The 13,360-nt window shown below is 39.5% G+C and overlaps 1 protein-coding gene across 9 annotated transcripts in view; it reads right to left on the bottom strand.

Moving 5' to 3' along the window:
* Positions 1-13,360, bottom strand: part of Exoc6b (exocyst complex component 6B) — a 721,832-nt gene that overhangs the window by 632,198 nt on the left and 76,274 nt on the right. For 7 of the 9 annotated variants that reach the window (XR_015452923.1, XM_004849871.3, XM_087215911.1 and 4 more), the window contains exon 1: positions 4,932-5,187. The exons of 1 other annotated variant lie outside the window; for it this stretch is intronic. Coding sequence is in view for 7 of the 8 variants with exons in the window: in XM_004849871.3 (XP_004849928.1) it covers positions 4,932-5,044 (113 nt within the window). In the remaining variant the exon portion in view is untranslated. Of the gene's footprint in view, positions 1-4,931; positions 5,192-13,360 lie in introns of those variants that run through there. One more of the 9 variants, XM_087215910.1, reaches the window with a different exon arrangement.

Below are 13,360 nucleotides of genomic sequence, written 5' to 3'. Positions count from 1 at the left end.
AGTTAAGAAAATAAGACGTTGGGCTGGGGATTTAGCTCAGTGGTGCCGCCGCCTCCCTCTCAAGCCCAAGGTCCCTAGTTCAATCCCCAGCACCACAAAAAAAAAAAAAAAAAAAAAAAAAAAAAAAAAAGACATCAAGAAAGTGAAAAGAGAATTCACAGAAAGAGATAAATTATCTGCACATCATATTATCTGAGAAGACACTGATATGCAAAGAACTCCTTCAACTTCACAAAAAAAAAGACAACCTAATTTAAAAATTAAGGGTCTAAATAGACTCTTTTCCAAAGACGATAGATGATGACCAATAACCACATGAAAATAGCTATGAGGAAAAAAAAATCAAAACTACAACGAGATGAAACTTCATATCCACTAAGATAGCTAAAATTTAAAAAGAAATAATAAGTGTTGACAAGGATTCCGCCCACCCCACCCCCGCCTGCGTCCTGATCTGCTTTGGATCAGAATCTTGGGCCACTCCTCTTGGGCAGTGCTCACCTTTAGAGCGAGGGGGAAATGGGTTCAGTACAGCAAGACTGTCTCCAGCCCAAAGCCCCAATCCAGTCAGTAAAGCCCGGACAAGCAGCCACTGGGAATTAATCGCCAGTTCTCTTGTGTGTTTGGAGTTTTCTAAAGTTGGATAATACCTTAGGAAACAGTTTAAACTATACAGAGCACAATTTTGAACATATTATATGCTCAGTTCCCAGCTTCTCAATTAGGGACCCACATTGGCTGATACTTTGACCCATTAAGTGTAAAAACATCAGAGAGAAATACAAATAAAGTTACATGGGCTACTTTGGGGAAAAAAGGTGCAGACTCTGGAAAAGTCTGGCAGTTCTTCAAATGTCAGTTACCACGTGACTTAGATATCCCACTCCTAAGCATACCACTGAGAAAAATGAAAATACAAAACGTGTACAAAAACTAGTACAGGGCCGGGGATTTAGCTCAGTGGTTTCGCCGCCTGCTGCGCAAGCGCAAGGACCTGAGTTTGATCCCCGATACCAAAAAAAAAAAGCTAGTACAACTAGGCCGGGGATTTAGCCCAGTGGCACCACGCCTGCCTTGCAAGCACAAGGTCCTGAGTTCAATCCACAGTACCAAAAAAAAAAAAAAAAAACTAGTACAACTAAAGGTGACAAACAGCAGCACTGTTCACAACAGCCACAAAATGGAAACAATCTAAATTCCATGGTGCTACTGTTCATGAGTGATTTGTGATCAAAATTTTAGTATTTGTATTACAAAGTGGGAACCAATAATATTTTAAAAAACAGGACAGACCCTAATGTCTATGGGACTCTTTTTCAAAATTAGGCTTGCAGCTACCAAATAATTTTAAAGATAAAGACAGGAAAAAGAAATGGCTGCTTTTCCAAAAGAATTTGCTAGACAGCCTCTGTATGTACAGATATGCTTGTACCGTTCAGAATTACTTATCACATATGGAAATCTACTAACATTGCATGTATGGTTCAAGACTAAAATAAGTATAGTTATTTAATGAAAAAGTCAAGCCACTATAATTTCTCAAAAAGGTAAAGACGGGATGAATAATTTGGTATCACAGCAAGAAAATAAATGGCGATACACAAATAATTGGCAAAGAAAAGACTATGGTTAGGAAACATATCTAAATGGATTTTCTTGAAGAGCTGGAATTTTAGAGATGAATATATAAATCTCATATCTGCTACCAATTCACTGATGTTTTCTGTTCTCTAGTACCTCTTCTATCTCAGGAATAACTAAAAATCTGGTACCTTAAAAACGCTACCATGGAGTTGAGTGCAGTGGTTCAAGCCTGTAATCCCAGCCACTTGGGAGGCTGAGGCAATAGGATCACCAAGTTTAAGTCTCATCTGGGCAAGTTATGGTTATAGTTTAAATTTTTTTTAAAATTTAAAAAGGAATGTTGTTTGAGGGAGGGGGTGGCTGAGAATGTAGTTCAGTGGTACTGGGTTCAATCCCCAGTACTGCAAAGAAATGGAAAAAAAAAAACTACCTCAGAAGACGAAAGAAATAGGAAGGTCATTCTATGAAGAGTGGTACAAAAATTTAAGGTTTACAGTTGAGGGTGATCAAGGAAGAGAGCAGTATTACCTTAAACCTATTTAATGACTGTGATAAAAAAAAACAGGAAATAATGCAGATACATTCAAGGTAAGACTTGGAATCTGAAACATCATGCTGCTGCTTCTGAATGAGGTAAGAAAAAAAGTGACATCATCTCAGGTAGAGAAAAGCTAGACTAAAGACAAAGACAGTGGGTACTTATTTTTATTTGGGATGTTCAAGTAATTAAACTTTGAGAGAAAGATCTAGGGTTATCTTCCAAAGAAAAGGTGAAACCAAAAATGAAAATCCTCTCTTAAAGATATAGGGGCTCAGAAAAAGCAACTAAAACTGGTTGCTTTTAGCAGTAGTAGTGACTCTCAAACATTTTGTTTTTATTTTTTACAGAGTCCCCTTAGGGGAAAAGACCCTTAATCTATCTACCTCCACAAAATTCTCTTTCTAATGGAAAAAGAGCCCAGGGATAGCAATGAATCATATTTGAATCATAATACACATATCTTAAAGTCAAGATAATAGAGCCAGGCATGGTTGTATATGCCTATAATCTCAGCACTCTGGGTGGCTGAAGCAGGAGGATCACAAGTTCAAGGCCTGCCTATGCAATTTAGTGAGACCCTGTCTCAAAATAAAATATGTTTAAAAAGGGTTGGGGATGTAACTCGGTGAAAAGACCTGGGTGTTTTAAGATACTAGGAAATTGTAGGTCAAAATTTAGTTGACTTGTAATCTCAGCATTTGGGAGGCTGAGGCAGGAGGACTGCTGCGAGTTTGAGGCCAGCCTAGGCGGCATAGTGAGTTCAAGGCCAGCCTGAAATACATAGCAAGACCCTGTCTCAAAAAAAAAATTTAGGGCCGAGGATTTAGTTCAGTGGTGCTGCCACCTGCCTCGCAAGCACAAGGTCTTGAGTTCAATCCCCAGTACCAAAAAAAAAAAAAATTTAGTTGATATAAATACAGCATACATTGCTATTTAGTTGAGGGTTAATATAATCACAACAAACTAAATTTATAACACTAAATTAAAGTCATTTATCATACAAAACAGGAATGATACCACCTGAAAACCACAAGGCACTCAAGATGACACTGATGGTGCCCTGATAAGGAATCCTTACACCAGGCTCCAGTCGGACCTCTTAGGCTGCCAATGCAGTTCAACAGTCAAATTTCTTAATACCGAAACTCTAGTAACATATTTTTTAGGAAAATCATATATTTATAACCACTGATGATGCACTTAGGAGAATATTACTAAGGAGCCCCAGCTCTTTATAAAAGTAAAGACAATGATATGAGGATAGCTGACCACTGACAGCTTAAGAAAACGGGAAATGAAGAGCATGATGATCATAATCATAATGCTAAGGGTGGGGGTGAGAATTGTATAACAGAACTGGTCCCCAACAGGGAGCTAAAAGTACCTTTAAAGAGACAAAAGGCAAACTACTACTCCAAGGATGGCACTGAGACAAGTGTGCTAACAATGTCCTGGGGAGAAGGAAGTTGTGCAGATGAAGATGTGCAGTAGAGTCTCCAGCCTACTCTTGCTCTCTTCCTTCAAGCACTTTCATGATGTACCTCTCCCACAGGGGGCTGGGGAGGTTAATGAGTAGTAACTCTTTTCTGAAAGGAGGACAATGACCCAAGACTGTACAAAGAGGGTAAAGTTATTATCTATGGACTGGTTGCATGGAGATCAGAACGCACCACAGGATAAGAGGAAGATGAATTAGTTCTGGGGCACTGGTAAACTGAGGGGAAAGTAGTTCAAAATTGGGCTTGGTGTGTGATTATAAACAAGAAGTACAGTAGATGGCAATCCCCAACTAAGGCAGAGTATTTAAACATCTGTAGGCTGTGGGTGTAGCGCAACAGTAGAACAATCATTCCCTAGCATACTGCAAAGCCTTGGATTCCATCCCTAGAACAGGGGTGGGAGGTGGGAGGAGATGCCCGGGTCCAGACCCACTTCACTTTCTCTGTGACCTTGGGCAAGTCAACCAACCTCTCTGTGCCTTAACTGTAAAATGTGAGTAATAACATTACCTAACAGGATTGTCTTATAGTTTATATAAATTATATTTGTACATTTAACACAATGTTTTACGCTACATATAACAAGTGCTACCTGAGTTTTGTTAAATAAGCTAAAGAAGATCAGAGTTTATTTGGACATTTCCAAATAAAAGAGTGCAAAGTAATGGTAAATGGGGGTAGGAGGGCGTGGACGGGTTAAATTTTCCTCAGTGATGCGAATACCAAAGAGGCTAAAGCTGGGTAAGGGACCGTCCTTCTAACAGGGTTCAAGGAGCACCAGGGCGCTGACTGAAGGAAACTTGCTTCCTTCCAGGGCCTAGGATTTTCAGGGACTCGGTTTTTTTCTGAGAAGTAGTTGTGATTTTTTTCAGGCAAGCATTAAATTTCGCACAACAGACCGCGTAGTGAAATTCTGTTCGGTCTAAAGAGGACTTTCGGCTAGGGCAGGACAGGGGTTGAGTCGCTGGGAGAAGGGTTATGTCCCCCAGGGGGACGATCTGCCACCATCTGTCGGCGGTCCCTCGTTCCCTGGCGCTGGGCTGCTCTCGGAGGGAAAATGAAGGCTGTCCCTCCCGGGGAGGCAGACGGAGCTTCCCAGTAAGTCTGTGGGGCGCGGATGGTCAGGAAGGGACTCCCCCATAGGGGCTGAGCAAAGACCCGCCTAGCCCAGGACGCAGGTCCCAGCCGGTCTCTCCAGAGGGCGGCGCCAACGCTGGCCCTGCGGGCTGCCGGCCAACACACAGATCCCAGGAAGCCTCCCCGTCCCGCCCATGCCCGCCCGTCGATGGCCCCGGTACCCAGGGTACCTGAGCGTGGGCCCGATGCAGGCCGTGTCAGTGCTCTCGATCTCTCGCAGGATCCGCTCATGCTCCGCCGCCGATTCCAGGCTCTCCGCCTCCGCCATCTTACCCCGCTCCATAGACTGGGGGAGCCGGACACCGCGTCCCCTCCGTCAGCTAGCCTCACCTTTCGCTCCTCACACTCCCTCTCACCCAAGGATCCACAGCCGCCCTAGCCTCCAGCAACCCACAGTTCGACCCCTCCCTCAGGCTCGCCCTGCCCCCTTGCGTCATCACGTCCATGTAGTTCGCGCGATGCCGGCTGGGATCTGCAGTCCTCTGGGCGTTACTAGGCTGGGTCGGTTCATTAAATCATTGATACCGTAAATACGTGTTCACAGCCCATGTAAGCTAGGAACAGTTAACAGCATTGTGTACATAGTGATGATTAACCCAGACAATGGCACTAGCCTTACAAATTCTTGTTTAACACCTTTGTGTTAAACAAAGTGCAAACAGCTGTCGGGGCGGGGGGGGGGGCACTAGACATCTGCTGACAGAGCTCTCACAAAAAAGGGGGGGGGGGGGCGGGGACCAAGACACAGCTGGAAAATCTAAAGCTATGATACAAGGCAGAACGTTGCTTAACATTGCTTCAGAGATTCACCTTCAGGAATCGCTTCTGGTCGTGAAAGCTTCATAGGGACAAAGCTTGGAAAGTTAAACGGTGTGACTGGAAGGTGTGAGGAGCACCCAGACAGGCAGCAAGAATTTAATTTGCATTACGGTGTAAAGAAGTAGTAGTAAGAAATTGGGATTGGAAAGGCATTTTTAAGAGAGAAATTGTGAAGAGTTTTAAATACTGGGCAGAAAACCTTGTACTTTATTCTGATGGTTCCACCAATCCAATAGACAACTCCATTAGAAACACCTGGAAACTTGATTGATTGATTGATTGATTGATTGATTGATTGATTGATTTTTGGTACCAGAGATCGAACTCGGGTCTTTGCGCTTGCACATCAAGTGGCGAAACCACTGAGCTAAATTACTGGCCCCAAAACTTTATTTTTTTAATATAGACTAAGAGTCTTTCATCTGGAGTTTCTGATCCTGGCATCTGCATTTCATAAATTCTCTGAAATGTAGCTTTAAAAATCAGATTTATTGATCAGTGCTAACACAATGAATGGGAAGTCACTGAAAGTATTTTACAAGAGGAGTGACATAATTAGAACCTCAGCATTAAGAAATTTGATCAACAGTAAGTATAAGATGTTCAGAGAAAGACAATTTGGAGATAGGGAGACACATCATAAGAAATGTTGAGGCCCCCAAATTTAAAGACCCAATCCAAAAATGGGCATCTGAAATGAACAGACATTTCTCACACAAAGAAGTAGAAATAGTAAATAAATACGTGAAAAAATGTTCAACATCACTGGTCATTCGAGAGATGCAAATGAAAACAACGCTGAGATTCCACTTCACTCCAGAAAGAATGGCTGCTATCATGAAATCAACCAATAACAAATGCTGACGGGGCTGTGGGGAAAGAGGAACCCTGCTCCACTGCTGGTGGGAGTGTAGACTGGTGCAACCACTGTGGAAATCAGTATGGAGATACCTCAAAGAACTAGGACTGGAAGTCCCATTTGACCCTGCTATTCCACTGCTGGGGACGTTCTCCAAAGAATTAAAAGAATCATACCACAGTGATATATGTGCGCCCATGTTCATAGCAGCACAGTTTGTGATAGCTAAAACTTGGAAACAGCCCAAATGCCCATCAACTGGAGATTGGATAAAGAAAATGTGGGGGTTTTTTTAAATGGAGTACTACTCAGACATAAAAAATGAGAAATTAGAGACATTTATAACTAAGTGGATGCACATTGAAGCAATACTCTAAAGTGAAATAAATAGGACACACATGTATAAATACCGAATAGTTTCTCTGGTGTGAGAAACCGAAAGTGTAAATAAGGACTAAAATGTATAATAGGTAATGTGAAATAGGAAGAAAAGGGGCAAAGGGGAAGGACGTGGGAGGGCTAGGGGAAAGGAAAGAAGGTAATGGAATTAATATGAGAAAATGGAAAAATGGAAACAAAATCTTTGTAAATAGGGAGGGATGGAGGGGTTGAAGGGAGGGCTGGGCAAGGGTGAAAAATAAGAACCAAGAGAGACTATGTAAAGGTGTAAATTTCCAATGATGAATGTCATTATATTGTATACTTAAAATGTACCAATAATTAGAATGAATAATCGATAATGCAAAATAGGAAGAAAAGGTCCAAAGGGGTAGGGGTAGTGGGAGGGGCAGGGGAAAGGAAAGAAGGGAAAGGAAAAATGCTGAGAAATGGAAAAAATGGAAATAAAGTCTTTGTAATTAGGGAAGGGTGGAGGGGGTGAAGGGAAGGCTAGGAATGGGGAAAAAATAAGAACCAAAATGCATTATGTAAAGGTACAATTCCCAATGAGAAATGTAATTGTGCTGTTTACCTACAATGTACCAATAAAAGAATTTAATTAAAAAAAGAAAAGTAGGACAGTGATATAATAAATAAAATAATTAATATTTTTAAAAAGAAATGTTGAGGCCTAAGTCAGAGAAGTAGCAATGAGAATAAGAAAAAATGAACCAATAGGGAAAACCAATAGGAAAAGAAACATTATAAAGAAGGAATTGGAAGGATTTACTGGATAGCAGGGTGAGCATTATTTCAGGGGCTGGAACCAGAAATACTACTACTAGGAGAGTAGTATTGCCTTAAAGAAAGAAAAAAAGATTTAATCTTTGACAAAGGGGCCAAAAACATACACTGGAGGAAAGATAGCCTCTTTGATAAATGGTGCTGGGAAAATTGTATATTCACATGCAGAAGATTGAGTCTAGACCCATATATCTTACCATGTTCTAAAACAAAATCAAAATTGATGAAAGATGTAAATATCAATACAGAAACAACTTGTTGGAAGATAAAATAGGTAAAACTCTTGAAGACATAGCTGCAGACAAGGACTCTCTGGTTTTTTGTTTGTTTCTTTGTTTTTTTGTTGTTGTTTTTTGAGACAGAGTCTTACTATGTAGTTCAGGCTGCCCTTGAACTCAATATGTAGTCTAGGCTGACCTCAAACTTGCAGCAATCCTCCTGCCTCTGCCTCCTGAATACTGGGATTACAGGAATGCACCACCATGCCCAGCAGCAAGGACTTTCTGAGCAGAACCTAGAAGTACAAAAAATAATACTGAGAATCAGCAAATCGGATCATATCAAATTAAAAAGCTTCTACATAGCAAAAGGAACAGTAAGAAAGTGAAGAGAGAATCTACAGAATGAGAAAAAAATTTTGCCAGCTATTTCTCAGACAGAGGACTACCATCTAGAATATATGAAGAACTAAAAATATTAAACACTCTAAAATAAAAGACCAAGCCAGGCATAGTGGCTCATGCCTGTAATTCCAGTATTCGGGAGGCTGAGGCAGTAGTATCCCCATGAGTTCAAGGCCACCCTGGGCTACATAGTGAGTTCAAGACCATCCTGAGCTACATAGTGAGACCTGTCTCAAAAAATCAAAATAATAATAAATAAAATAAAAGACCCAATCAAAAATGAGCAACCAAAATGAATAGACACTTCTCAGAAGAAGTACACATGACTAATAAACACATGAAAAAATGTTCAACATTGCTGGTCATTAGAGAAATGCAAACTAAAACACTAAGATACCATCTTACTCCAGAAAGAATGGCTATCATCAAAAAGTCTGAGCTGGGGATTTAGCTCAGTGGTTCCACCACCTGCCTTGCAAGTGCAAGGTCCCAAGTTTGATCCCCGGTACAAAAAAAAAAAATCTAATAACAGCATAACTATTTGACTTCATATTTTTATAATCCTGACTGAGAATTTAAGAGTATGGTAATTTTTACCAAAACTGAATCTGATAATTTTAAGTAAAGCAACTGAATTTGGACTGTTCACTTATTAATTGAAAAGAAACCAGGGCACATAGAAACTTGTCAGTACTTGTTTATACATTCATAAAATAGTACATTGATATAATATTTCTAAAAGGATACTCCAAAAACTTTTAAAAGTAGTAGCATCCAAAGAAAGATTGGAAGAAAAGGGACTGAATAGGAAGAAGGTGATTTTTTTTTCTTTTTTGGTACCGGGGATCAAACTTGGGTCCTTCCATTTGCGAGGCATGTGTTGGAACCACTGAGCTAAATCCCCGGCCAGAAAAAGGTGATTTTTAATTATGTATCATTTTCACTTTTGGAGTTATTTTCCTAGTACATGTATTGCTTTTTTAATAAAATAATTGTTATTAAATAAATATATATTTCACAAATAAACCAGTACTGAGGAGAATAGGTTACAAGTCCTGGTTTGCAAGAACAGAGCAAGTTGCTAAACCTGTCTGTTTCTAGGTAATCCCTGGCTGTCCTCATGTTATTCCATTACTCATGCTTAAACAATTTCAGGCGGACGTAGAAGAGGTAGGGAGAGGATGAACCCTTTCATATTTCTAAAGACCTCTTGAAATATATGACAGAGATCCCATTAGGCATTTATTTTAGCATCTTACTCAGCCAAAAGCTTTTCAACCATCACAGGAAACTGATTAATGTATAGGCCAGACATGTATAGTAGTAAACTCGCTTCTGCTACTGTCAGCGTTTTGTTGTTTTGTTTTGTATGGTTTGGTTTCATTTTTTTCAGCTGCTGCTGAGGCCCAACATCTTACCTACAAGGGTGTGTGAATCCTGAGGGACTGATATTGAAAAAAAGATGCAGTGAAGATAGACTGTGTTAATAATGCCCTCCAAATAAAAAGAATGTCAGGTAAGTGTGGAATGACCAGAAAACACTAGACTCAGACTCAGAGTCCCTTTGATTCAATTTCAGAATTAGTAGTTAGCAGCTACCTGTGTCAGAATCTCCAGATATAGTCTCTTTAGTCTGTATTTTAAAAAGGGAGTGGGGGTCCTCGTTGGTTGTTTGATCAGTGGAACCGTTAGAATAAAATACAGATTTCTCACTCAGTATTTAAGGCTGTTCACAATTCATCTCAAAGGTACTTTTCCAGCCACAATATACAAAGGAAGCATTTCATATACACCAATAACATTAAATCCTTAAAATACTCCTTTACAGCCGGGGATTTAGCTCAGTGGTACCACCGCCTGAATCGCAAGTGCAAGGTCCTGAGTTTGATCCCCAGTACCAAAAAAAAAAAAAAAATACTCCTTTACAATAGGTATCATGTGTCCTACTCTATAGATGAGAAACCTGAGATATTAGGTAGTACCCCACATCCCACAGTTAGTAAATAATGAAGCTGGTATTCAAACCTTCTCCATCTGATTCAAAGGCCCATTTCCTAACCAATATCCCAGTGATGGTGAACCTTTCAGAGATGAGTACCCAAAACTCATTTATTGCAAAGTGCCAACACCAGAATTAGACCTAAATATTGAGGTCTAGGTTTATAAAAAAAAACTCACACACTAACATCTTTTGTCTTAAAAGAAAAACAATAACATATGTGCCATAGGTTCACCACCACTGCTAGCCTGTACCATCCCACCCACACCCTCCACTGCCAGGAGTTTATTGTATGAGCTTAAGCAAATCATTCTGCCTCTGCATCTGTTTCCACATTAATATAATGAATTGTATCATTTCTGAGGCCCCTTCCAAATCACCTTGGTAATCTCTTCACAAAACCACATCCCCTTAATTACTCAAATGAACTTTTTTCTCTTCTGCATCAGTAAATATACAACATCACCTCACAGCTCCTCACTGCCATATCTAGGCTATTGTTCCAACATTGTGATTCCTCAATTCTCCTTTGAAGTTGAAGTCATCAGAGATATGTGGCCATGTACTAATATCCATATTCCTCAGAAATTTTACCACTTGGCCCTATTTTCCTTCTCACCGCATTCTCTGCCATTATCCTGAGGTACTTCAACATCATCACGGAAAACCCACCTAATGTTCTGACCACATAGATCCCTATTGTTCCAGTTGGGTTCCTCCTGCCACATTTGTAATGTATTCATGGCCTCACCTTTTACCTGAATATTCCATATACACCATAGCACTGAAAAGAGTCTATAAACATTGCTCTACCACCAAGACTGCAAAGCTGTGAAATTGTTTTCTCTCTCTTCCATCTACCTCTTTGCTATCTAATTTCTATGACCTACATCTAGTCTCAATCTTCATCCATAGGGCCAGGGGTTTAGCTCAGTGGTTCTGGCGCCTGCTTCGCAAGCACAAGGTCCCCAGTTTGATCCCTGGTACCAAAAAAAAAAAAGCAATCTTCATCCCTAATTTCAATGAGCACTTTCAATCAATTAGCACTTTTCCCCTTCTATCTTGGACTTTCTTCTACCCCACATTCCAATGGAAAAAGATCCAACTTTGATTCCTGGCTTCTCCATTAATCATCAAGAAAAATTGGGAAAGTTATATGGCTTCCTAAAGCTGCAGTTTTCTCCTATATAAAATGAAATTTATAACCTTTACCTAAGGCACTTGAAAGAGATAATTGGATGGAGGTGTAGCTCAGTGGTATAGCACATGGTTAGCATTCATTCCCTCTTACAACTGCTTTCATTGTGTCCCATAGGTTTTGGTAAGTTGTGCTTTCATTGTAATTTGATTCTTGAAAGTTTTTTATTTCTTCTCTGATTTGTTCTGTGATCCACTGATTATTCAATAATGTATTATTTAATCTCCACGTGTTGGCATATTTTCTATGGCTTCTTTTGCTCTTGATTTCTATCTTTATTCCATTATGGGACAATAGTATGCATGGAATTATTTCAATTCATTTGTACTTACTTAATACAACATGCTATTATGGCCTAAGACATTGCCTATTTTGGAAAAAGTTCCATATGTTATTGAAAATAATGTATATTTTGTTGTTGGATGAAAAGTAGATATCGATTAAGTCCATTTATTCAATGGTGTGGTTTAACTCTGAAGTTTCTTTGTTGATTTTCTGTCTGGTTGACCTAAGTGTGAGAATAACTATTGAAGTTCCCCACCATAATTATATGGGTGTCTATCTGTCCTTTTAAATTCAGTAGGTGTAATTTTATAAAGTTGGGTATGCCAACATCAGGTACATAGATACTTCCAATTGTTATCACTTCCTGTTCAACTGTCCCCTTTACTACTATGTAGTGACCATCTTTGTCTCTCCTGGTCAGTTTTGGCTTGAAGTTTGCTGTGTCTGAAAATAAGACAATTACTCCTGCTTGTTTTGGGGCTCCAGTTGGAGGGGTATCATTTTCTATCCTTTCACTTTCAGTATATGTACTTCCTTTCGGATGAGGTATGTCTCCTGCAGGCAATACATAGTTGCACTTCATTTTATTAATCCAATCTGCCAGTCTCTGTCTTTTGATTGGGGAGGTGAGACCATTGACATTGAAAGTCATTGTTGTAAGGTGTTTATCGAATTTTGTCATTCCATTACCTTTCCAGTGCTGATTCCTTTATTTTTTTTCTTTCTTTTAACTACTCTCCCAGTTAAATGGATACTTTCCTTTAGGCTCTTTAGTGCTAGTGGCCTTGCATGTCTGACTGGGATTCCAAGTATTTTCTGCAGTGCTGGTTTAGTGGTCATGTATTTCTTTAGAATTTTTTCCCATTAAGTTTATTGGTACATTTTAGGTATAAAATACAGTTACATTCATCATTGGGATCTTGTACCATTACATAAGTATCTTGGTTCTTATTTTTTTCCCCTTCCCCTGCCCTCCCTTCACCCCCTCCACCTTTCCCTATTTGCAAAGACTTTGCTTCCATTTTTTTCCTTTTCCTTTCTTTCCTTTCCCCTACCCCTCCCACTTCCCCTGCTCCTTTAGACCTTTACTTCCTATTACACAATATCAATTATACATTTTTTAAATTACAATATCAAGATCTAGGATACATTACCACAGATTTTACAGAATTTGAAAGGAGATAGAGAGCATGTTACAAAAATCTTTTTTGAAAAAATTTGACAACTTCTAAGAAGTAACTTGGAAGACAAATTAATGAAACTAACTCTGGAGGAAATATAAAATTTGAATAGCACCTATTAAAGAGAGTATATTCCTAGCTTGAAAACCTACCTATATGACAACAACAGGCTCGTATACATTTTAACCAATAAATTATATCAAACATTTAAAGCAGAAAAAAAAGGGAACACTTCTCTTCTCATTTTGGGAAATCAACATTGTGCTAATCCTAAAACTGGATAAAGATAATAGAAGAAACAAGTATGAACATAGAAATTTGCTTAACAAAACAAACTCTTAGAAGTCAGATCTGGCAGTATGTAGAAAGTGGTTTGATTATAGGAATGGCAGTATTGGTTCAGCATTGGAAGATCAACCCCCAGAAGTCATCATTTTAACAGAGGAAAGGAAA

Source organism: Heterocephalus glaber, unplaced genomic scaffold (assembly GCF_053883595.1).
Source record: "Heterocephalus glaber isolate CG9 unplaced genomic scaffold, H.glaber_assembly_v1.0 deba00001456, whole genome shotgun sequence".
NCBI lineage: Eukaryota > Metazoa > Chordata > Mammalia > Rodentia > Bathyergidae > Heterocephalus > Heterocephalus glaber.
Note: the sequence above shows the minus strand (reverse complement) of the source record. Positions and strands in the feature narration are given on the sequence as shown.